This window comes from Vanellus vanellus, assembly GCF_965231255.1.
Source record: "Vanellus vanellus genome assembly, contig: HAP1_SCAFFOLD_102, whole genome shotgun sequence".
Taxonomy (NCBI): domain Eukaryota; kingdom Metazoa; phylum Chordata; class Aves; order Charadriiformes; family Charadriidae; genus Vanellus; species Vanellus vanellus.
Window position 1 is genome coordinate 436400 of NW_028127184.1, and position 24482 is coordinate 460881.

The window sequence follows — 24482 nt, forward strand, 5'->3', positions numbered from 1 at the left end:
CCCTTAGGTGATAGTGACGTGTAGATTTTCGGTCTTAGTTAGGCATCTTTTAGCTCTTAGTTTTAGGCTTTAGTGTTGTTCTGATAGGAGTAAGGTTTGTTGTTCTTCTGAGAGGAGTAAGGGTTTTTTTTATGTGTTCTCCTCAATTTATTAAATTGAGCTGTTGAACGTTCAAGTCCTGGGGCTGCTCTTGCTGGGTTTGAGCCAGAAATAATCGAAGCCGTCAAAACCCGTTCTGTGCGGTTGGTGGTGCGAAGCAAAGGAGAACCTGGGCCTGCGCCACACAGTGCTGTTCCCGGGTTGGTTTTCCCACTGGAGAGCGCAGCGGCACTGCCATGACAAAGCCAGCAGCAGGATTGGGGCGGGTGAAGGCATTGGATGTCTGCGAGGCCTCTTGGTTATTTGCCAGAGTCGGCGTTGGCCTTTCGTGCTGCGCTGTAGCGCCCATCGGTGTTTGTTTGCACAAATAACGCAGCGTTTGGCAGTGACAATGGTGGTTGGGTTAGTTCAGGGAATGACATCTAAGAAGGGGGCTGGTCTCTGCTGGCGGTGTACCGGGAGGGAGAAAAGGTTTACTTTTCGTTGCCAGGCCACCCGATTTTCATGGCTTTGGTTTTTTGTTTGTTTTTTTTTTTTTTTTTTTGTTTTGGTTTGGTTTTTTTTTTTGTGTGGCTGAATATTCCCGCCCGGTTGAAGCAAATCTGTATTTTGGTTCTGTTTTGTCTTTAAAGTATTGATCTTCAGGTCTGGGCCATGGTAAACTTCTTTCCCCGAAGCGCCCGCTTTGCAGAGCGGGTACGAACATTCTCCTTTTGTTTCCCATCACTTGTATTTATAAAAAAACTACCCTAAAAGTCAGAAGAGGCATCGGCGTGTTCACACCTCTTCCCTAAGCCTGCTCCTCACTGCCGGTGCTGCCCAAGCGATGCCAAAAAGGCGGGAGTTTGGGAAAAATACCCGGCACCCTATCTAACTGTGGTGTCCAAAACCCCGCGGGTCGATTTAACCCCCCACTGACCCAGGGAAGGGCTCCACGTGCCAGTTCCTGTTCCAAGTCTTGTTGCTGTTTCACATTGATTCTAAAAAATCAGAATGTGGATGCAAGAACAGAATTTGGACCAGATTCTCCGGCACCAGGACAGTGCACCGATGCTCCAGGGCGCTTTCCCCAGCAGCGAAGGCCTGGTCTGGCAGGAGGGCGGTGGCGGGGATGGCGAGGTACTGCCGGCTCAGCCGCCCCACGGCCGGGAAGCGATGCTCGTTCTTCTTCCACCAGCTGGTGCTGTGCTTGCAGAGGGGCTCCAGGATGTAGTTTTCCAGTTGCTGGTGGATCTCGGGCATGCTCTCCATCGGGTCCTACCCCAGAAGGATGTCGTAGCTACTCTGAGACGGGGCGCTGGCACATGGGTCCTTGCGAGCAGGCAGCTGGCTGCCGGCATCTGCGCCCGTGGCTTTGGAATCTGAGTTTGGCACCCCAGACTGGGTGGCAGATGGGGACTGGTGGTTGCAAACCCACAACAGCGTGGTTCTCACTGGCTGGTGCAACTCGCTTCTCAGGCTGGGGCTGAGAAACTGCATCTCCTTGAAGCGCGGGTCCAAAACAGAGGCGATAACTGCTGGGCTTTCGAGCACTTTCTCGAATGCAGTTCCCTTCAGTTTGGAAGACGGCAGAACATGGAGAATGGCATTACACGCGATCTCCTCCTTGGTGTATTGATTGGACAGGGAATCAGTCAAAAGAGAAAATAAGAAAAATTAATTTGTTTTCTACTTGGATGGCAGAAATCTACGAGAGGCAATAGAAGTCAGATGGTTGAACAAAATCTTGCATGGCTTTGAGTTTGCCCTGAGCTGACAGCTGCAAAGCCTATTGTGAAACCTACTCATTTTTGTGATCGTAGTGATTTTTGTTTGTGTTTTGTTTGGATGTCTTAAGAGTATCGTTATCAAGCAATTATCTCCCCCCCAGCCCCGCCATGCCCACCAGCAGCAACGGGCCGATGGGATCCTCAGCTGTCAGGTGGGGGGCAGCGGCACCAGGGCAGGGAGGGCGATGCCTGGTACCCCCGGGCGGGCCATGCCGACGGTGTGGCTGGAGAATGCTCCATGGCTGCTCACTGCGGCATTTCTCATGGCTGGGGGGAAACACGTTGGGAGCAGGGGGTGGGGGTGAATGGGGGAGGCAAAGCATCTGCAAGGGGCTGTGAGGGCCATGGAAAGGGGAGTGAAGGGCATCTGCAAGGTTGGAGGGGGTAAGGAGGGTGGTAGGTGTCTAAAATAGGGTGCTGGGGGTGTGCAAGGAGGGGGGACAGCAGGCCGCTGAAAGGGGGTGTAAGGCATCAGCAAGGCATCTGCAAGGCAGAGGGGTGGGGGCTCAAAGGGGGAGGCGAGGGGTACCCAAGTTGGGTGCGGGAGGGATGTGAGGAGGGGAGGAAGGCACCTGGGCAATGCCTGTTGGGGGTCTCCCCACCAGACCCCCCCTCCTCCGCATCTCGATGTGACCCCCTGGTGATGCTGTGGCCCTTCAGAGCAGGGGGACAAAGGCCACTGTCCCCACAGAGCCCCATGCCACCCGGTCACCTCAGCTATTGTCCCACCGGGCGCTTGCACGGATGCGCCCGGTGTTGGGGTGCAGGCAGGAGGTGGCTGGGTGGTCCCCCCCTCTTTCTGCATCTCCTTGGCCCGGGGGAGGGCCTGTCCGCCCCCCCGCTGCACCCATGGGACCCAGCTGCAGGAGGTGCTCTCGGGGGCAAACGAGAGGTGGGGAATTAATTAATCTGCCCTGAAATTACAGCTCACGGGAAAGACTGAGAGGAATTTGCGTCTCTGCCAGCAAGGGAAGACGGTCACGTCCTGGTGATGCTCAGCTGTGACCTGCGTGTGTGTCCCCCCTCACAGCCCCACTTTGGGGCTCTGGAGATGTGTCCTCTCCCAGGTCCAGTCCCCGTCACAGCCCAAATCCTGGCTCAGGAGCCGGAGGGGTCCCTGCAGGGGATGGTGCTGACCCCCACGATAGCAAAGGAGGGAGCCACAGGACCGGTGGCTTCGTCTGGGTAGGATGGAGATGGAGAGGGGCGAGGAGGGGGGTCTCCTGCTCCACCACTAGAGCAGCTCCCCCAGTTTGGCCCCTCATCCCCTTATAACACTGGGATCAGTGTTATTAATTACACTTTGCGCGAGATTAATTACATCAATCCTCCCTCCTGCTGCTGGTGGCCAGTCCAGCTTGCGAGTGACGGAATGAGGGGGCTGAGATGGGAAGTTTGCCTGCTCGTGCGATGCTTTTGGCCTCCCCTGGCACCGGGAGGACTCAAAGCCGGACCTGAACCTCTGCTTTGTGCTTTTCCTCATCCTCAATTACACCAAAGCTTCCCCAGGGAAAGATTTTTCTTTCTAACTGGAGGAGTTGCACTGAGACAGGTAAACTGAGGCAGGACAGTCAAAAGTCCCTCTCTCTCCTGCTGGGACAAAAAAAACCCTGCAGCAAAATAATAATTTGGAGAAGTTTTCTTGAGAGGGAACAACACTCTCTGCTCCGAAAGTCAAAAGTGAGCTTGCCATCCCCTTTCCCAGCCCAGTTTCGATGATTTGATGTTTTCCAGGCGCCTGGCAGCAGCGGAGAAGGACAAAGAGGGAAGGCGCAGTGTCTGCAAGTGCTGGTACCCATCCTGGGATGGGATAATTTGCTTTCTGGAGGCATCTCTCCATCCTGCTCCATCCCATCCCAAGCCCACGCGTCCACAGATCCCATAGACTTATTAAATCCTTAAATCCTCCAGCGATTTCCTCAATGAAATAACCTTTCTGAGTCCATTTGGGTGTCTTAATCGGGAAAAAGAGGGTTTTGAGTGGCACCGTTTCCTTCGGTGGCATCTCTGTGCGAGGTTTGCCGCGATTTCTGCTGCAACAACTGGGGAAGGGCGATGGGATTCTCGGAGTGTCTTGCCACGGACCCGCTTGGCTTCTTTCTCCTGTATTTGCGCCTGAAGCTTTAATACTAAATAATAAAAAAGCAGCAGAGATCTGAGCTTGGATCCCGATGGGATTTTAACGGATTAGACCTCATTGTCACCCTCCTTCGCTGTGTTATTTTACATCCCATGTCACCTTTCAGGGCGAGCCGGGGCTGTCAACCTTTGTGCTGAGCAGCGCCGGGGAGGAAGTTCATGACAGCAAATGAATCTGTAGGCTGGAAATGAGGGATTAGCTCCGCTCGGAACATAAAGTAGGGCTGGAGATAGCTGGCGGAAGCGAGGAGAGTAAAACATGGGGCTTCCCTGGACATTTCCGTACGGCGTAGGACTTGGTCTGGCTAACGAGGGTTTATGGAAGCCGCGAAGGGACGGAGGCTGTGCCGAAGGGAGACCTCCCTGAAACACCCTGATTTGATGCAGGAAATGTTGATGAAAATCAGGGCTGCCCCATAACGGGCATTTCCCCAACGGTTTGTGCCTTGTGTGGTCTTTTGGCAGTTTGGGCTTTCAAATACACTCAAACACTGTGTAACACCTTTTGCCCTGCCGAGATGCAGCGTTTCCACCCCTTTTCTCTATTCTGGAGAGTTTTTCCTCAAAACAGAGCAGGTTTCTCCCCATCCGCTAAGTTTTCCAAGCGGGATCAGTATTGGGGTGTATAGCTTTAAATAACTGCCGGGGTCACCCTGAACATTCCGATCCCAGCAACGGTCGCTGTTTATGTGCTCGAGATGGTGCAGACTGGGAGTCACTGGGCTGCAGTCGGAGGGTTTGGTCCTCTGATTGATCTGGAGGCTCAGTTATCCCCCAAAACCGGTGACCAACTTGAGGATGAAGCAGGAGGAGGGTCCCAAAATGACACTTCTGGAAGAGTTACAGGTGGGAGGGCTGTGCCGAGGGGCTGCGCATCCCCCAAAAAGGGGGGGAGACTTCCCAAAATCCCACTGGCATGTCGCCAGAGCAGGGAAGGATGCGGGGGGACGATGCTTTGTGCCCTGCCGGGGGCAGGTTTAGCATCGTGGGTGGGAGCACGGAGCCAAAATGGTTTCTGAGAGAGAAGCAGATATTCCCCATGTTGCTCGGGGGGGATTTGGGGAGCTGTGATGCCCAAATCGCTCCGTTTATTCCCACTCTGACACCCCTGTAACACACTCAAGCTCGCCGTTGTATTTAAATTGTGATTTTATTTCAATTGTGATTGTATCTAAGTTGCGATTTAATTTAAATAGTGATTTAATTCAAATTGGGGTTTTATTTTGGTGGCGATTTTACTTAAATTGGGATATAATTCAAATTGGTGTTTTACTTAAGTAACGATTTTACTAAAATTGCCATTTAAAGCGATTTGATTAAGCCCCTTTTGTCCCGTGCCTTTTCTGAGGATGGGGTTTGGGTTTTTGAGGTTTTTTTCCGGTAAATCTGGAGGGGAGTAGACGCATTGCTAAGAAGGGACGGAGGGTGGCGGAGATCGGCGTGGGAGAGAGGACGGGAAAGCCACAGGCGCGTCATAATCCGGCTGCCGGGTGACGTGGGCGAGTGCCAGGAGGTGGTGGGGAGGTTGCAGCAAGTCGGCTTTGAAATTAGTACTCAGGGGCCAGAAAAAACTCATTCCCAGATGGGAATGTTTGTTCCTTTTGCTCATTAAATTAACTGGTGAGCGGGAGGTGTGAGCTTCCCGAGCGTCACTGCTGCGCGGCGGCAGGTGATGCCATTCAGTCGAAGCAGGAATTTGGGGGATAAAAAGCAGATTTCTGGTGTTTTGCTCTTCTCTAAAGAGAAGGGTTTCGTGGAGGCCCTTTCAAAGTTGCAGTTGTGACTCGAGTGTGAGACGTGGTTGGGTTTTTATTTCTTTGAGCGTGGTAATCCCGGTGATGCCCTTCCCCAGCCCAGGGACAAGGGGAGAAGAGAACGCCTGTAATTCTCCTTTGGCTTTTAAGGCACAGATGCTCTTTGTGCAGCGCTGGCAGTGGTATTTCAGCCAAGGAGGGCATTAGCTGTTAGCCTTTGGCTTTTCTTTTGAGGAGAAAAACGCAGTTTTGTGTGGAAAGCGGGCTTGCAGCAAGAGAAGCCCGAGCCTGGTTGGGCTGAAGACAAAGCTTCACCCTTGCAGGTTCTTGAGGGCCTTTGGAGGTTGGTGGTGGCCATGTCCTGTGGCCAAGTGCCATCTAGTGAGTCCTGCAGGTATCACGTTTGGAGAATGAAACTGGCTGTGCTCAAAAGTGTGGAGTTGGGTTCCCCCACCCCACCCCACCCCCAGTTTGGAAATCCCTTTTTTAATTTTAATTTTTCAAAAGGAACCACAAGAACGAAGCAGGAGGTTTGGTTTTGGTTTGAAACACTCAACTCTCTCCCCTTTTAGTAAATCCTTCCAGACTCACGGTGTATACAATACAGGTGACATTACAGGTGGTTTTATTTGGGTGTGGGAATAAAAACCTCCAAGTCCGTGTTTTTAGGGCTGTGCCTGGAGGAGGAGACACGCAGAGGTGTGATGCTCTTGGGCTCGCGTGGCCGCAGGGATGGGTGATGACTGGGAGGACGTAAGGAAGCTCTCCTCACCTGGTCCCAACTTGTATCTTCTTCTCCTCACTAAACAGAGACACGACGAGGAGGCGGTGATTGACCAGGGAAGAACGAGCACCGCTGTCACTATTCACTATGAGAAGGAGGAGCTGGAAGGTGAGTCGGGAGAGGTGCCACCAGCCCCACGCGTTTTTCCGTCGCGCTAAGTCCCTGCCGCGTCCTGTGCTCAGCGTATGCATCACCTGCAGCGAAACATGGCGTGCTTCTAAATAAACAAGCACAGTTATTTTCACATTGTTTTAATATTATGGCTTTTAGACAGAGGGGAAAAAGCCCCCATGGCATCTGCGGTATGAGTGTTGGCCACAGAGCTGGGTAGTTCCCAGCTTGTTTTCTCAGAGGCTGCTCTTGGCTTGGAGAGGTCAGGAGAATAATTTGATGGCTGCAGACACAGGGCTGTGATTTTCTTTTTTTTTTGTTCCAGACTTCATTATCACAGGACTGATTGGATCTCCTCTTGTTGCCTTGTGCCATACAAAGATTTTAAAAATAATTACCTTCTGTCGCTGCTTAATGAGCAGGTCTGAGTGTTGTCCAGCCAAAGCTGGAATTTTAGACAAGGGTTGATATTTTCAGGGCACTTTTAGGTGACCCGGAGCCATCGCTTGTTGTTGCTCTGTTGTTGCAAAGTTAGAGTAAAACAGGCTTGGAAAAAAGGATGTCTCTGACATTCGGGGATGCAGTGAAACTAAAATGAAGAGAAGTTGGTGTTTCCTCCTGGGATGGATGCGCTGGTTTAATCGTGGCAGCGGCGTCAACCATCTCCGCAATATCGAGAGTGATGCGAACACTGCTTTTTTCGCAGGCCACCGCACCCTGTCCGTGGGCGTGCGGATGCCGCTGGTGAGGCAAAGCCACCGGCACCACCGACCCCACCGCCAGAAGCATCGGAAGAAGGAACGGGAGAAGGACTGTGCCCCAATGGAGCAGGGCTACCACTGTAAGTCCCGCCGCAGTGTTCACGAGCCTTCTCGGGGCTGCGTGGGTGCCGGGGTCCTCTGCAAGCAGGTCTGTGTGGCTGATTTGTGTGGTTTGCTGTTCTTCTGAGGGAAAGTGGCATTATTTGGGAGGCAGTTGAAGGCATAATGGATTGAGGCTGGTCTTCCGTAGAGGGATCCTGCCTTTAAAAATGGAAACGTGGGGAAGGAAAGTGGCCCGTCCTTATGCAGAGGTGCAATAGATGCTTCTCCTTCTCCGTGGCTCTGTGCAAGCCTGGCCAGACCTGGGGGAGAGGGGCTAGCCCAATATTTAGGGCTGAACTGGTGCCGATCGATGGCCACTTTGCGTGTGAGCGTGACGGGTCGAATGCAGGTGTGGTAACGGGATTTATCTTCTGCCCCCAGACACCCCATCCCAGCGGGTGCAGTTCATCCTCAGCACCGAGGAGGACGAGCAGCATGTTCCCCACCACTTGTTCACCGAGCTGGATGAGATCTTCCTGAAGGCGGGTGAAGATGCCGAGTGGAAGGAAACGGCAAGGTAAATCCCTGCCGCCGGCTGCAGTGGCGGCCGTGGGCTCTGCCTTCCGCTCTCTGGAACGCGAAGCTTTTGCAGCTGCAGGTGCCGATGCGCGGAGCCTTCTCCTCTTGCCGCCCCGTAGCTGCACCGAAGGGGTTGCAGAGCTGAGGCTGTTTTCTTGCAACGGGGCTGATCGTGCCCAATGTCCGCAGGTGGCTGAAGTTTGAGGAGGACGTGGAAGATGGTGGCGAGCGCTGGAGCAAGCCCTACGTGGCCACGCTGTCCTTGCACAGCCTCTTTGAGCTGCGGAGCTGCATCAGCAACGGGATGGTGCTGCTGGACGTTTGTGCCAACAGCATTGAAGAGATCGCAGGTACTGAGCACGCTGCGTCCCGCCGGGAACGGCTGAGCTCAATTTGCCGCGGTGCCCTTCACTCCCGTATCAAACCCTGCCCCAATGGCACATCCTTTTCCAGAAGTCGCGCGGTGTTTTTAAATCGTGGGTTGCTTTTTGGATGTAGACTGGGTGTACAACAGTCACATCAGCTTTTTCTCCCAGTATGGGAGCCTTTTGAAAGCAATTTGTGGGGTCAGAGAGGCGATTAGAGAATATTCTCTGGCCAGAAAGGAGTGTCAGGGCTTGGCAGGCTGCTCTCAGAAACATGGAGTCTGCGTAAGAGCTGAACCTCCTTAAATAAGCTACTTACTACAAGCTGTTTCCTCCCGTTCTTTGTTTTGTTTTTTTCCTATTGCCTTAACATCCAGGATTTAAGAGCTTTAAAGGCAGAGTTTATATGGCAGGTGACCAAGCAGCATATTTCTGTGGGGAAGATAATTGAAGTTAATTGAAAAAGCGGCTTTGGAGAAATTATCTTTGACTGGCAGGTCTCCATTCAGCCCTTGCAAGAGCTGGAGAAATCGGAGCCGTTATTAGCACGTTTCTCCCTGTGTTTGGCAAATTGCAGTCGATGGGCAAAGGAAACTCTGGGAAAGCCTGTGCTAGAGATTGCTTATAATTTGTTGAAATGTGTCGAGTCTAGAGAGTCTGTCTAGAAACGCCAGATTGGGCAAAAAAACTGGCATTATCTAGGATGGGGAATAATTATCTGAGCGGAGTGATGAATAAGCACTTTGATGATGGCTTTTAGCAAAAGAGAATTCTTCCTTTCGCTGCAAAGGCTGAACTGCGTTAAAACGTCTTGCTAAGCAAGGCTGAGCCCGCGTTAGGGTATCCTGCGTGGCGCAGCCTTCGCCGGGGGCTTGAGGGGTCGGGGCTTGGGGACTTTCTGCTCTGATGGCTTCGTTTCCCGTTGCCATCTCCAGATATGATCCTGGGCCAGCAAGAGCAGTCCGCGGGGTTTGATGAGCGCATGCGGGTGAAAGTTCGAGAAGTGCTTTTGAAGAAGCATCACCATCAGAACGAGAAGAAAAGAAACAACCTTCTCCCCATCGTCTGCTCATTTGCTGACATGAGCAAGAAGCAGTTAGACGTCCTTCCCCTCGACAAGCCAGGTGAGGGTTCCTGCAGGGTTTGGTACCCGGTGAGGGTTTCTGCCAGGCTTTGGCACCAGGTGAAGGTTTCTGCAGGGCTTTGGCCCCATTAGACTTCTCCCGGCAAAGGAGAAGTGTCCCGATTGCTCCTTGCCTGTCTTTCTCAGTGTCTTTCTTTCTCCTCCCAACCCAAACACTCATTCCTCATCCATCTCCCACCACTGCAGAAGCTAAAAATGGGGTGAACCGTGACAGCCATGCGATGGATCTAAGCAAGGTGAGACACTCGTAGCTTTCTTATGCTTTTAGGCCAGATTTGCTCTTGCAAACTTGGCTGCAGAGTGTTCTGCAGAGTGCTGTGCTCTTTGCTTTTGGGGTAATGGCCTGAAAATCCCTTGTCGTGCCCAGGCGGAGCTGCGCTTCATGAAGAAAATTCCCACCGGGGCTGAAGCGTGCAACGTGCTCGTAGGAGAGCTGGATTTCCTTCGCCAGCCCATCGTGGCATTTGTCCGCCTGACCCCGGCTGTCCTCCTCTCGGGCATGACGGAAGTTCCCATCCCAACGAGGTCTGAATGAGAAGCGCAAAGTTTTTATTTAAAAAAAACCCACCACAACAAAACACCAAATTGCACGTATCAGTTGGGTGTCTCGAGAACACAGCCAGTGGGAGCAAGCACGTTTCTCCCACCCACATCTCCGTGCTTTCATTCCTCCCTTCCCTGCTGGAGCTTTTAAACCCATTGGCCAATTTTAATGAAAGTTGGCCCAAAACTCAAATTTGCATTTGGTTTTGATGCGTTTCAAATTCATCACCGGAGTCAGTGAGCCTACACGTCCCCCCTGGAGCCGCGCTCTGGGCTGGGAGCTCCCAGGGATTTCCTTGGGCGCCCTTTGAGTGAGGCCATGTTCTTCTCTCTCATTTTGGTTTTCTTGCCTAGGTTCCTGTTTGTTTTGCTTGGACCAGGAGGAAAAGCCCATCAGTACCACGAGATCGGCAGGTCCATGGCTACTATCATGACAGATGAGGTGTGACAAGATAAGAGATATCTCCGGGTCATTTTTTTGGGCTTTCTTCACCTCTCCCTGTCTCTGTAGTAGTGAGGAAGAGGGTTTGTTGTCTCTCTTAGCTGCCTGCAGGAGGCTAAAATCCCACCTGGGCTGCAGCCCGCGCCTCATCCTTCTCCCCAGGGTCCCCAGCACCCTGTCCCCAGTGGTGGCATTGCCAGGGCCAGTGAAACTTCTCTTGAAGCAGAAGGCTGTGGTGTGCCATGGGGGACGGGAGCCTGGTGGAGATGGTTACAAATACTGTGATGCACAGATTTTTGCTTTGGGGGGAATATTTCCTGCCACTTCCAACAGGCGATTTGGGGGAAATGACCTTGCATTTAGCCAAGAGCTTATTGCACTGGTTAGGACATCCGAGATGGGTCATGCTCTCACCAGGTTGTCTCCTACGGCAGGTTTTCCACGACGTTGCCTATAAAGCCAAGAACCAGGCTGACCTGGTGGCTGGCATCGATGAGTTTCTGGATCAGGTCATGGTTTTGCCGCCAGGAGAGTGGGATCCCTCCATACGAATTGAGCCCCCGAAAAACGTCCCTTCGCAGGTGGGTGCTGCGGCAGAAGGAGGCACGAGGGGGATGGGCAGGAGGGCAGCACGGCTGGGGGTGCTGCTCAGGGGCCCAAATTCATAGGTCACGTACCCAGCCCAAAAAGCAAAACAAGCCAGTGGCTGCAAAGACATATCTTTATCTTATTTCCATTTTAACAGGAAAAAAGGAAGGTGCCAGAAGCTCTCGATGACAGCGCTTCTCACAGCAAGCCGGAGAAGCACAGCGGTCCTGAACTGGAGCGGACAGGAAGGTGTGAACTGAAATAGTTTGGTGGGGTGTTTTTCTGTTTGCCCCTAAAATCTGAGCGCACACCTCCCTTCTAGCAGAGTTTTGGGGTTAACTGGGTCAGTGAAGGGGCTCCAGGTTCCCAGCTTGGTCCCCTGGGCTGGGCGGGTGGGAGATTTGGGCAGCTGGGCTGAGCCGCAGCATGGTTGCACACAGGTTTTCTTGCTTTGGGGTGGAAGCAGATGTGTAAGTACCTCCAGGTAGAGCTCTGCTGCTTCTCAAAGTGAGGGACTGTTGCAATAAGAGGGGACGGGCTCTCAGGTTTGGTCTCTTTTTCTTTTTGTTGGAGGGTTTTTTCATATGCCTCAGTTTCTACTGGGGCTAAAATGGGAGAAGGAGACTTCTTTTTAGCAATGGAAGTTACTCTGTACTTGCGATTGTCCTTCCTCAGCCAAGAAAACTTAACGCTGTCTTCCACGAAAATGGTTTGGTTTTTTTTTTCCTTCCTCCAGGCTCTTTGGAGGTTTGATCCGGGATGTGAAGCGAAAAGCCCCCTGGTTCTGGAGTGACTTTCGGGATGGTCTGAGCCTGCAGTGTCTGGCGTCCTTCCTCTTCCTCTACTGTGCCTGCATGTCCCCCATCATCACCTTCGGGGGACTGCTGGGGGAGGCGACCAACGGCCACATAGTGAGCACCTCTCTCTGTTGGGTGGCACGGGGGAGGACAAAACTCATGCAAAAGTCCTTGCTGCAGTGAATTTGCACTTGTTTTTTTCCCCCTAATGATTTAATTACTCGCTGCTGCCTCTCTTCCCCGGACAGAGTGCCATGGAGTCGCTGCTGGGCGCATCCATGACCGGCGTGGTGTATTCCCTCTTTGCTGGCCAACCTCTCACCATCCTCGGCAGCACCGGCCCCGTCCTCGTGTTCGAGAAGATCCTCTACAAATTCTGCAAGTAAGGCTGGCTGCTGCGGCCAGGTGCTGCGAGCGCCTTTGGAAGAAGGCAGGGATGGAGAAAAGATGTTTTTCTTAGTGGTAGTTGGTAGATTGAAGTTGTCTTCTGTGTCACAGACATCACGCGCTGCTGCTTTAGTATGTGACGGTGCAGGAGCCCTCGGTCTCTGAAGGATGGATGGGTGGTTCGGGGTTTTTAGGGTTAAAGTGAAAGAGCAGGAGGAGGAGAAACCACAAGGATGTGGATGCCCGAGCTTGGCTGCACAGGGAAGATGAGACAAATGACTCTGGTTTGGGAATGAGGGAAGATTTGCTTTCCTCTCAGTACAAACTCGGGCACTTTTTTGCATGATTTTTGCTGGAAGTGGAAATATATTTTACCCACATATCCAAAGAGTTTTCTGGTCCAATGTTTTGATGATTTTTGAGAAAGCAGGAGCTTTTCACGCGAAATGGATATTTTCCATGACAGTCTTTTTGTTGTGGCAACTGTGATGGGAGATTAACCCCCTTATTGCAATTAAATTTATTATGAAGCCCCAACTTGCTGGCAGCAGGTAACTGGGTGCAAACCCAGCCGGTTTCGCTGTTAGGGCATCGGGGTGATGTGGGAGAACACCACCTTCCACAACAGGGACCTGACCTCAATTAGCCTCCGAGGCATTAACACAAGGTCATTGTTAAATAAGGATTAATTAGCCTCTCCTCCTGCGGGCCCACACCCTGTGCCGCAGTCCCAAGGCTGTCTGTCGAAACTGCATTTACCATCCGCAGCCTTGACACGCTCCTGAATTGCTGCCGACTTTCCCCGAAGGAAGGCACGGCTCGGAGCCTCTTGCTGCCCTCTCCACCCTGCGTTTTCTTTTGCTTTCCCAGGGACTACGCGCTCTCCTATCTCTCTCTCCGGGCATGCATCGGTCTGTGGACCGCCTTCTTCTGCATAGTGCTGGTGGCCACTGATGCTAGCTCTTTGGTGTGCTACATCACCCGCTTCACCGAAGAAGCCTTCGCCTCCCTCATCTGCATCATCTTCATCTATGAGGCTCTGGAGAAGCTGAGTCACCTGCGAGAGACCTACCCTGTGCACACGCACAGCAAGCTGGACTTCCTCACCATCTCCTAGTGGGTTTCTTCCTCCTAAAACGCCGCTGCCCCTTGGCAGGAGCTCAGGGCTGCACCTCCATCGCCTTCCCCTCACCCCTGTCTTGGCTTCTCTCCTCCCAGCTGTAAGTGTGAGGCACCGACCCATCCCAGCAACGGAACCCTGCAGTTCTGGGAGAGCAACAAGATCAATGTGTCTGGCATCACCTGGGAGAACCTCACGGTGACTGTAAGTGCCCCGAGTCACTGCTTCCTCGTGCCGCGGCCGCGGGGTCCAGGGGCACTGGCCTGGTGCAAAGCTCAGAGCCCTTCAGGTGATGATGGGCTTCCAACTGTGCCAATGGTGCTCTGAAAAGTCATTACTTCAGTCTAAGGTGTGGGTTTAACCCCCTTGGGCCTGGGAAGGAGAGTCCACCTCATCCCCGACATGGTGGGCAATAACTGTTATCCTCAGGACAGCGGTTCTGTCTGGGAGCAAGGTTCAGTGGGTGCTTTGGTTATTGGAGAAGTTGGAGGACTTCAGTTCATGCTTGAAGGCCATAATTAGCTTCCTTAATTGGTTCCTAGTAACTCCAGGCCTTGCTTTCTTACTCAGCGCTGTCTGAAGGTACGTGCATAAACTTGCATGTCTGAGCAGCCCCTTGGGCCATTGTTGCTGGAATCAGAGCTCAGGCACAGGGTGGGACGCTCTTATGGACATCTTCACCCCCCTTGTCCGTGTCCTGTGAGCCCGCCCCTGGGAAGGGACAATTTGTCTCTTCTCCTTTCCTGTCGCTGTTGTCTTAGCCCTCATTCCCCGTTCCCTCTTTCACTCTCCCCAAGAGTTTCCAGTGTTTCCTTCCCCTCTGGTGTCTTCTTCAGCCACGGTTACCTGCTGTTCAAGCAGAGGATGTGCCATGGGTCTGTGGTACAGTGTCCCATCACATCTCCTCTCTCCGCTGTCTGTGTAGTTCCATGTGTCACTTATTCAGCTGCTGTTGATCGTTAAATATAAATCTCCGCTGGCAGCAGCAGTCCCGAGGTCACAGATCTTGGAGCAAGATCCTCCAAACTCCCTAGTTATCCGAGGTTTCCTTGCCGCATGTGCACTACCTTTGTGTCCTGATGCTCTGTTTCCCCAGGAATGTCGGTATTTGCATGGAGAGTTTCGTGGACCTGCCTGTGGACACGATGGCCCCTACACGCCCGATGTCCTCTTCTGGTGCTGCATCCTCTTCTTCTCCACCTTTGTCCTGTCGGGCTTATTGAAGAAGTTTAAGACCAGCCGTTACTTCCCGACCAGAGTAGGTAGAAGACGGTGGCCAGCAGCAGTCTCCACACTCATTTCCCAAAATGGCTTTCCCAGAGCACTAAGCAGTGTTTGCCACCGCTTGGTCAAACTGGGAAATATTGGACCTTGAAGGCCAAACTTGGATGTCCCTCACTCATTTCCAGGAGTGCAAAACGATCGTAGCATTTCCCACCTGCCTCGCGACCTGCCCCGGAGTGGTTTTTTGCCCAGGCAGTGGGAAATCAGGTCTTCCAAAGTTGGTTGTTTGTTGTTTTTTCGTTTGTGTTTTTTTTCACCTGGTGTGCCCAAGGGGAAAGTTGATTCAAATGAGGAACTGCCATAGAAAAAGACACAAAAGACACTGTTTCTTCCTTTTGAGGAGCAAATGATGCCTCAGTGCCTTATTCCCATTGTCGCTGTGAGTGCAGCTGTAGTGGCAGACGTCTGTTTCCTTATTTTTTAATATTTATTGGCTTTTTTTTAAAGTTTGAATTTAAACCACCCTTTTCCACCTAATTAAACTTTTTTTATTGCCTGACACCAGATCTCGCAGGTACAAACACAGCAACAGCATCTAACCGAGGGATTTGGCTGCATCTTCTCAGAGTGGTGGGAATTTGTTAACCAGCCTTAATGCTGTTGATGTCTTTAACTTTTCCATCTCCCGGTATGGCCCCGTTTGTGCTGTCCCTTTCAGCTCTGCTTTCTTGCCCCAGGTACGGTCCACAGTAAGTGACTTTGGTGTCTTCCTCACCATCGTCGTCATGGTCCTCATTGACTTCCTGGTTGGGATCCCATCGCCGAAGCTCCACGTCCCCCACATGTTCAAGGTAATGGGGTGTTTTGGTGTGGAGCCACTTTCGGCCCTTGGGGATGCCACAGGGTGATGCTGGGACAGGACAGGGCTGAGTCTGGGGATGCTGGTGGTGTTACCATCTCCTCTTCCACCTCCGAATGCATCGTTTCCTTCTGGAAAGAAGACGCCAGCCCCAAAACTTGATACCTACAGAAGTATCTATAGGTGCTTGCGACGAGGACGCTGGCACTGCTGAACCCCGTAGGAGAGGGTGACATGAAGGCAGGGCCAGGAGATGAGGCGGCACAGCGATGGAGAGGAAAATCAAAGCCAGTGAAGTGGCTGGGCTGGGAGTTGATCCTGATGTGTGTTTTGGCTTTGTTGCAGCCTACCAGAGACGACCGCGGGTGGTTGGTCAACCCCATAGGGCCCAACCCTTGGTGGACGGTGTTGGCCGCGCCCATCCCAGCTCTGCTCTGCACCATCTTGATATTCATGGACCAGCAGATCACGTCTGTCATTGTCAACAGGAAGGAGCACAAGCTGAAGGTAAGGGGCTGCAAGAGCTGACCCCATCCCCACCCCACTCTGGGCTGCAGGTGTGGGGAGAAGCTCCTATGCCAAGTGCTTTGTGAAGGCGTTGGTTTGGGACAATGTCAGGCTGTGTGGCAGGATGCTCTGCTGGATTAGCGATGTCACAGGGAGCAAACGAGGGCAGTTCAGATGAGCAATCTTTTGGAGGAGCAAATTAATTTTCGAGCACTATAGAAGCGTGTTTTTGTTTCAAAACGCCAGCAGGAGCTGGGGGAACGAACTGTTTTGACACACTGCCAGGGATAACTTGGGGTCACATCTTGCTTACAAGCAGTAGAAATTTCTTTATGAATGAAAATAGTCTGTTTGTTTGTGTGTTTGTTTGAGAAGTAGCTATTGCACAAACCTCCCAAATCCACTTGGTCTGAACTCCTGCCAGATTTTCATGCAAGGTGCTTGCGCAAAGACCGGATCCATCCTTATTTTTGCCAATTCTTCTCTTAAATTTTCAAGAGGGTGACTTGCGCCCAAGTAGGGTTTGAGTCTGAGTCGCGACGTTGTCCTCGCTCTTGTGCTGTGGGATGCTCTGTTCCTTGTTTTGCTGCCCACAGAAAGGATGCGGGTACCACCTGGACCTTTTCATGGTGGCCGTGATGCTCGGGGTGTGCTCCGTGATGGGGCTGCCCTGGTTTGTGGCTGCGACTGTCCTGTCCATCACCCACGTGAATAGCCTCAAAGTGGAGTCTGGCTGCTCAGCTCCAGGAGAACAACCCAAGTTTCTGGGGATACGAGAGCAGAGAGTCACCGGCTTGATGATCTTTGTGCTCATGGGCTGCTCTGTCTTCTTCACTTCGGTGTTAAAGGTAAGAGGAAAATGCAAAACACCCAACAAGCGTGAGCTTTTTGGAGGTTTGACAAAAACCATCCCCTCCCTCCAGGCCTGAGTAGGTGTGGAGCAGAGGAGGAGGCGATCCCAAACCTTGAGGCTTGGCCCACGGTGGGAAGCAGCCTCAGTTACCCTTTCCAGCCCTTCACACCCCAGTTTGGTGTCCTCGAGGCAAGCGAGCAGGACAACTGCTTTAATTCCCAGGTGTCTCTCAGGCCCACCTGTGTTTATGGGTTACGACGAAGCGGATTCAGACCAGTACACTGCTCTCTTTCAAGCAGGCAGCACCTTATGGGATGCAATTTGCTCCCCCAAATGCCTCCCAACAGCCGTTCCCAGTAGCTAAACACACCAAAATCATCCCCGTGGGCTTCCTTGTGTGTTCCTCCCACAAAGTCACCGCAGCTCTAGGCTAAAAGGAGGCACTTCGCTTTTGCGTGTTGCCACAAAAATGTGTAGAAATGTTCTTCAGCCGTCACAGAATGTGGTGTACAGTTTCATGGGTGAAATGACCTATTTTCCTCCAACCTTTCAGGAAAACAGGATTATTCTAATGAAACGTAACTAAATGCTCTGCCTAAAGCAGAGCATTCACTCACTCACTCACACACACAAAACCTCTACGGGTTAAGAGGTGACACATCTCTAACCCTGTGGAAACTGGAAAGTTTTAGGCAATTTTAGGCAGTGCCTCTAGAAGAGAGCAGTAATACTGACAAAGCAATTAAAAAAATAAATTATTGCATTCTTTTTTTTTTTTTTTAATTTCCCAGTTTATACCCATGCCTGTGCTTTACGGTGTCTTTCTCTACATGGGTGTGTCATCGCTCAGAGGGATTCAGGTACGGACTCTTACAGCGTGCAGCTCCCTGCTGTGTCATCTCCAGAGAGGCGGGAAAAAAGCAGTGGTGTGGGAGAAAACCTCCCCAAAAGCAGGCAGTGAAAGTATTTTGTATAAGGAAAAGATTGGCGGGGGCACAGGAGGTACGTAGGGCGGGAGGACCAGGCAAGTTCAGCGCGCTCTGCGTCACAGTTTGGGACAGGGCAGTGTTTGGTGTGGTGAAAATGGGGGAATTCAGTGCAAAGCGAAGGCGATTTCTACTGCCGGTGGGAATCCTCACTGGGGGATTGAGTGGGCTGAGAAATGCCAAATAACAAACAGAAGAATAGAATATATTAAAAATATATTTTTATAGAAGAACAGGGAGGGGGGGTGAGATGGTCTGAGGAGGACCTGGGGGTACGGACTGATGAGAAGCTCACCATGAGCCGGCAATGCACGATCGCAGCCCAGAATCTGGGCTGCATCAGCAGTGTGGCCGGCAGGGCGAGGGGGGGATTGTGCCCTCTGCTGTGCTCTGCTCTGGGGAGACCCCCTGCAGTGCTGCCTCCAGCTCGGGGGCTGCAGCACAGGAGAGCCATGGACCTGGTGGAGCGGGGCCAGAGGAGGCCCCGGAGCTGCTGCGAGGGCTGGAGCCCCTCTGATGGGAGGACAGGCTGGGAGAGTTGGGGGCGTTCAGCCTGGAGAAGAGAAGTCTCTGGGGAGTCCAGTGCCTAAAGGGGCTCCAGGAGAGTTGGGGAGCGACTCTGGATGAGGGAGGGGAGCAAGGGGACGAGGGGGGATGGTTTGACACTGACAGAGGGCAGATTGAGATGAGATATCAGGGAGAAATTTTTCCCTGTGAGGGTGGTGAGGCACCAGTGCAGGTTGCCCTGAGAATCTGTGGCTGCCCCATCCCTGGAGGTGTTCAAGGCCAGGTTGGACGGGGCTTGGAGCAACCTGGGCTGGTGGGAGGTGTCCCTGCCCAGGGCAGGGGGTGGGACTGGCTGGTCTTCGAGGTCCCTTCCAACCTAAACCCTTCTGTGATTCTATAATAGAAGAATGTGGAATAATTGCAATTTGGTGGGCAGCTCTCATGGACACACTGGTTTATAGATGGAGCAAAGGGAAAACGGGTGCTGCTCCCGGGAGGAACAAAGTGGGATCCAGGATTTCTCACTGCACGCGAGATCCTGAAAACTCCTTCCACGTCCCAACAGGGCCGGAAACTTTCCGCAGCCCCAAGGGGTAACTTTTCCGCTTTTATTTTGCAGTTCTTCGATCGCTTGAAGCTCTTTTGGATGCCGGCAAAACACCAGCCGGATTTCATCTACCTGCGGCACGTTCCCTTGCGGAAGGTGCATTTCTTCACCTTGATCCAGCTCATCTGCCTCGTCCTGCTCTGGGCCATCAAGGTGTCCCGTGCTGCCATCATCTTTCCCATGATGGTAAGAGCCGGTGCCGCTCGGCAGTGGGACGTTTGCAGCATCGGAGTGAAATGTAGCATCATCTCACACCTCACCCCCTCTTCCCTCTCATTTTGTGAAGGTTTTGGCTCTCGTGTTTGTCCGGAAAGTGATGGACTTCTGCTTCTCAAAGCGGGAGCTCAGCTTTTTGGATGACCTTATGCCAGAAAGCAGGAAGAAGTTGGCCGATGCCAAAAATGAAGGCAAAGAAGAAGAGGTGATGCTTGCTGGGTGCTCGGGGCTGGATGTCTCCCTCGGGCTCTGAGATTGCCTCTTTCCGTCACAGCTTCTCTTGAAATGTTGGGGGAAGATCCGAACTCAATAGAAATAGATCCTGACAGCCTGGATCCCACATCATAACCTTGTTTTTAAATTAGCAGTGAGCTTAACACTTGAATAGCGGTATAATTTTTAAAGGTGCCATTTATAATAAACATTATAATTATGATGGAAAGATTTGCTCATAAGGGTGGTTTTAACCCCCCCCAAAATGTTTGGAGTGAAAGGTCTTTCCCCGGCTGTGCTAACAGAAGGTCAGAAGGAGAGGGCAGCACGTGGGCTTTGCTGGGTGTTTAGTTTATCTCCACTTCGATCATAGACAGACAACTTTGATTTGTCCCTTTTTATGTCAGGAGTCCCAGGAGATGATGGAAGCTGCTGCTGCAAACTCCGTTCGGCTGCAGCTGGGCAAGACCAGCAGCGCGGATATCCCAAAGCCAAGCAGCGACAGGTAAAGCCCCACCAAGCAGCAGGACCCCCGGCAAGATTAGCCTGAAGGGGGTTGGCAGAATTTTCTCCATGTTTCTTTGCTGAGCATCCCAGCGCCATGCACTCAGCTTGGCGGGAAGAGCAAATTTATGGGCAGGGCGGGTGGCAGAGCGCTGGCACAGCTGCCCAGAGAGGTGGGGGAGTCTCCCACTCGGGAGCCATTCCAAACCCGCCTGGAGGTGTCCTGTGCCACTGCTGTAGGTGCCCCTGCTCTGGCGGGGGTGGAACTGGGTGAGCTCCAGAGGGCCCTTCCAGCCCTGACCAGTCTGGGATTCTGTGCAGAGCCTTTGCACAGAGCTGTAGCTCTGCGGCTCTCCGGCTCGCCTTCCAAACCTCCTCCTCCCGCCCAACCCGCTGTGCTTATGCGCAGCTTTGGTTCTCCTCCCCCCCGTTCCTCTTGCTGGTGCTGATGCACTGGGTGGCGTCAGTTCCCACAGTCACAGATTGCGCTCTCAAATATTTATTGCAGGACTGATCCTTCGGAGATTAATATCTCGGATGAGATATCAAAAACACCCGTGTGGAAGGCTCTCACTATGAGCATGGAAACAGTCTGAATCTGGGGAGGAAAGAGGTAAAGGATCGTGTGGGAACGTGGCCGTGCTCCTTTGCGAGCGGTGGCACGTGCCTACGGCTTTTTTTTTTTGCCGGCAATGCCGAGCAAGCGGCGAGGGCTGCGGCACACGAACCAGCTCCTCTCTGCTGGCGCCGTCCCACGAGCGGGGCAACAGCCCCACTGATGACGCTCTCCCTCCTTTTCTCTCTCCTCCCTCCCCCCAACTCCAGTTTTCATGTGTAGGAATCTTGACTTTGAAGGAGAGGCGTGAGAACGTGACTCGGGGATGTGCCCACGCAGACATGGGCAGAAACCGCTTTTATTTTGTTTTCCAGTTGGAGGATTCCCCTTTAAGCCACGGCGATGGTTTCAGCTGTCCTTGGTGTGCTTCAGGCATTCCCTCTCTCCAGAGCAGCAAACTGAGGTGCACATGACAGTCAGTGGGAGTTCGGTGGTGTTCCGCCTCCGTGTGTTCGTGTGTGGGTTATTGCCATTTTGTAGCAGTAGAGGGACTGCTGCCGCTTCATCGTTCGGTGCTATTTTTTTAATATCTCACTCCTTTTCTATTTATCTTTCTTTTGTTCCCCAAAAATAAACTCTGAATGTTTCTGTTGTATGTGACGCATTCTCCACTTTCTTCTTCATCGCGACCAGGTTCTCGGGTCTGGCTTGGGGTCCTGCCTTCAGTTCGCCCTTCTGTCTCTCCCTGGCAGGAGAGGGATGCCCTCCGTGGCGGGGCAGCGCGGAGCGCCCGAGCGGTTGGGCCGAGGCGAAGGAAAAGCATTTGCTCCCTGAGCTCCAGTTTTACATTGGAGTTTTGGGGGAATTTTTGTTTGTTTGTTTGTTTTTATGATAATTATTTTTCTTGTTTCGGCTCTGCCGTCAGCCTGGAAGCTGCAAAAGGCAGAAATGGCGCCTTCTCCTCCCCCGGCTGTTAAATTAATATAAGTCAGCGCTTCAGATCAAACCCCTCCAATCCGCCGGGTGGTGGCGGGAGCGGCCAGGCGAGACCTGGGGCTCTGTGTCCCCGGGCGGCCCCTCCGCTGTCCCTCCGCTTTCCTTCCTTTTCCCTCCCTGGCTCTCTCTCTGTGGTGTTTTTTCCTCCTCCCCTCTCCTCGCAAAACCGCGTCTCTCTCGCAGGGTGGGATGAGCCCGGAGGCAAGTGGGAAGGTGCCTTTTCCTCCTCCTTTTTCCTGCCCCTTTGCAGGAAGAAGCTGTTGAGCAGAGATGGTTCTCGGGCTCTCTTCCCGTCTCGGGGGGGTCGTTGGGCTGCGGTGTGGGGCCGCGGAGCCCGGGAGGAGAGGACAACCCCGAAGAAAAGGTCCCCTTGCTGCCCTCCACCAGCAGCGGTGGGATGGGTGCAGGGACCCTCCTGCCATCGGCTTATCCCGTCCCCTGCGGGAGCCTTTTTCTGCAGCAAACCGACCCAAAACGACAACGGCACGTTGGTGCTTCTTGCTAAATGGGGAGGGGGGAGAAAAACAAATCATCTATCAGTTTGCTCTGTAAGGATGGAAGCGGCGCATCCCCAAACAGGGCCAAAATCAGGCGGCTTTTACGGGATGGGGTTTTGCAAAGCGGCTGGTGCCAGTGCCCCACGGTGACGGTCGGAGGGGGAAGAAACTGGTTGAGCCCTTAAAAAGAGGAAAAGAAAAAGGCTCGGAGGAAGGGAAAGGTGCAGCACCGGGGTTTCCTTGCTGCTGTTCCTCAGGGATGGCCATGCGCGTCCCCTCCACGCTGCCCTCCGGGCAGGACCGTGCTCGCTGCTCCGGCTCTGCCTCCCCGGAGGGGAAAGGTCCCAGAGCAGGAGAGTCCCCGTCTCTCCCCCCTTCCCAAAAGAAACTTTAATTTAATCGTTACACTGGTGACCCACAGTGGCTGTGGGACTGGGGGCTGTGGTACCAGCCCTATTGCTGCCCTGCCCTTAAAATGGAATTATACACTTCTAATATAGGGCAATTTGGGTTTTTTTTTCCATTTTGTTTTCCTGCCTGTAAAAGGAGGGAGTGGGGCTGAGCTTCACTCACTCCTGGCCGGGACCGGGGCCAGAGCCTGGGATTGTTTTCGGCACGTGCCGGGCATCACTCCAGCAGAGACAGAAAGGAAGAAAATCACCCTGGAGGGAAAACGCGGCCGGTTTTGGGGCAGAGCGGGCTGAGTCCGGCTCTGCATCTCCCCCTTCCCCAGGGGCCACAAAACCTTGGTGGCTGCCTCCAAAATTCCTTACTTAAAAAGTAAAGCAAATTTCCCCGGCACGGCCCTCTTCTGCATTCGAAGCTCGGGGGTTTTTGCTGCTTACAGGGTGAGATTTTTTATTTATTTATGTATTTATTTTTAATTAAATGAAAGCTGAGGTCTTGGTTAAAAACGTGACTGAGCCACCTAAAAGGCGGCTGTAACCCCCCGGGCTGACTGTGGGACACAGTGCTGCGCCTGTCCCCCCCTTCGTGCCCCGTGATCCCACGGCCGGCTCCGTATTTTGGGAGGATTTAATATTTCCCTGTGCAGAGGAGAATTTTACGGGGAGGAGGCGGGAGGAGGAATCCCTCTCAAAGCTGCTGCTGGAGTCGCTTTAGGAACCAAAAGAGATATCCCTGCAGTGACCCGCAATGCTTTAGTTGGCAGCAAAGCCCCTTCCCAGCGAGGCGGGACGGGGGCTGCTGTGCGCTTCGGTGCCTTCAAACAGCTCCTCACGTCCCCCGGGGGCCCCTCGAAAGAAGTTTCCTAAAATGATGCGCATAATAGAGATCCTTAAGCGGGGTGGGGTGGGGGGGTAATGTAAAAAGGTAATAAAAAAGGGTGGGTTTTTTTAAATTATTTTAATTCCCTCCACCCCAGTGCACTACATGTCGAAATACAGCAATTATTTTTGTTGCGCAGATGCTGAAATATATTTATTTTATTGTAAGAGATGATCTAGTTTGGAAACGCTCCGTGTTGTAAATAAAACTGGGGGTGGGGGGTGGGGGAATCCCCCAAGCGAATCTGTGTTATTTATCACTTTGAATCTTTGTGTGGTTTTGTGTTTGGTTTTAGTTTTTTTGTTTCATTGGGTTTTTTTAATTTATTTTGGGTTCATTCTGTGGAACACAAATGACACAAATCCCTGTCGCCATCGCGTGGGTCCCGTCGGTGGAGTGTCACTGTGGACTGAGGGGTTCCCCCCGCCGGAGCCGGGACTGTCGGCCCTTTTTCTCTTGTTGCCCATTGAACGTAATGGGAAAAATAATGGAATAAACCTCTCGTTTGTCTCACTGCGCCGCTGCCGTGTCTTTGGGAGGGTGGGGAGGAGGCGGAGGGGGCTGTGGAGCTTTTTTTGGGGGCGCGGGGGAGTGGGCAGCACTGTTTTTTGGGGGAAAGCCCATTTGCCTGGGGTGGGGGTCGGGAACCAGCTGACTGGGGAAAGGGCTGAAATTAGTGGGTTTGGGGGTTTGAAAAATTTAATGACTTAACTATGTTTTGGTTTTTAAATTTTGTTGTTTTTTTTTTAATTTGGGTTATTAAATTTGGGCGGTTTAAATTTTGTTGTTTTCTTTAATTTGGATTTTTAAATTTATTTTTTTTTTATAATTTTTGTTGTTTCTCTGTGCAAGTAATTGCAATGAGCTCTGTGTTGCAGGAGGGAGGGGACAGCAGTGTCACACGTGTCCCCTCTGCCAGACCGTGGGGTGCTCAGGGAGCTCAGAAAGGGGACTGGGGGGAGGGAGGGGCCGGCGCACAACAGAAATTGAGCATTTCTTCCTCCCTACATTCTTGGGGGTATATTTTTGCCCATTTGCAATAGTTAATTAGCATTACATTAAATCCAAAGAGATTGTAGTTATCTTTCATATAGTATTTTTTTTATTCATTTCTTTCAAACCCCCCTCTGGCACAGGTCTGTGGGGTCAGGCAGGCGCAGCCCCAGTGCCCTTTTACCTAAAACTTGAGGAACTGAGTGAAAAAAGAGGGCACCTGAGCCAAGCCAGGGGTCAGAGCCTGGAAATC

General features: G+C 52.4%; 1 protein-coding gene across 1 annotated transcript; it reads left to right on the plus strand.

Moving 5' to 3' along the window:
• Positions 1-6500: 6500 nt before the first annotated feature.
• Positions 6501-19436, plus strand: LOC309685434 (electroneutral sodium bicarbonate exchanger 1-like; the record flags this gene model as incomplete). The annotated part of the gene is made up of 20 exons (XM_082501204.1): positions 6501-6514; positions 6574-6653; positions 7363-7497; positions 7901-8036; positions 8228-8388; positions 9339-9475; positions 9921-10072; positions 10445-10532; positions 10967-11107; positions 11864-12031; positions 12166-12299; positions 13175-13420; positions 13523-13628; positions 14521-14682; positions 15386-15499; positions 15853-16014; positions 16611-16862; positions 17659-17727; positions 18980-19153; positions 19254-19436. The coding sequence occupies 20 exons, from the start codon at positions 6501-6503 to the stop codon at positions 19434-19436; spliced, it is 2814 nt and encodes a 937-aa protein (XP_082357330.1).
• Between the last annotated feature and the right edge of the window lie 5046 nt (positions 19437-24482).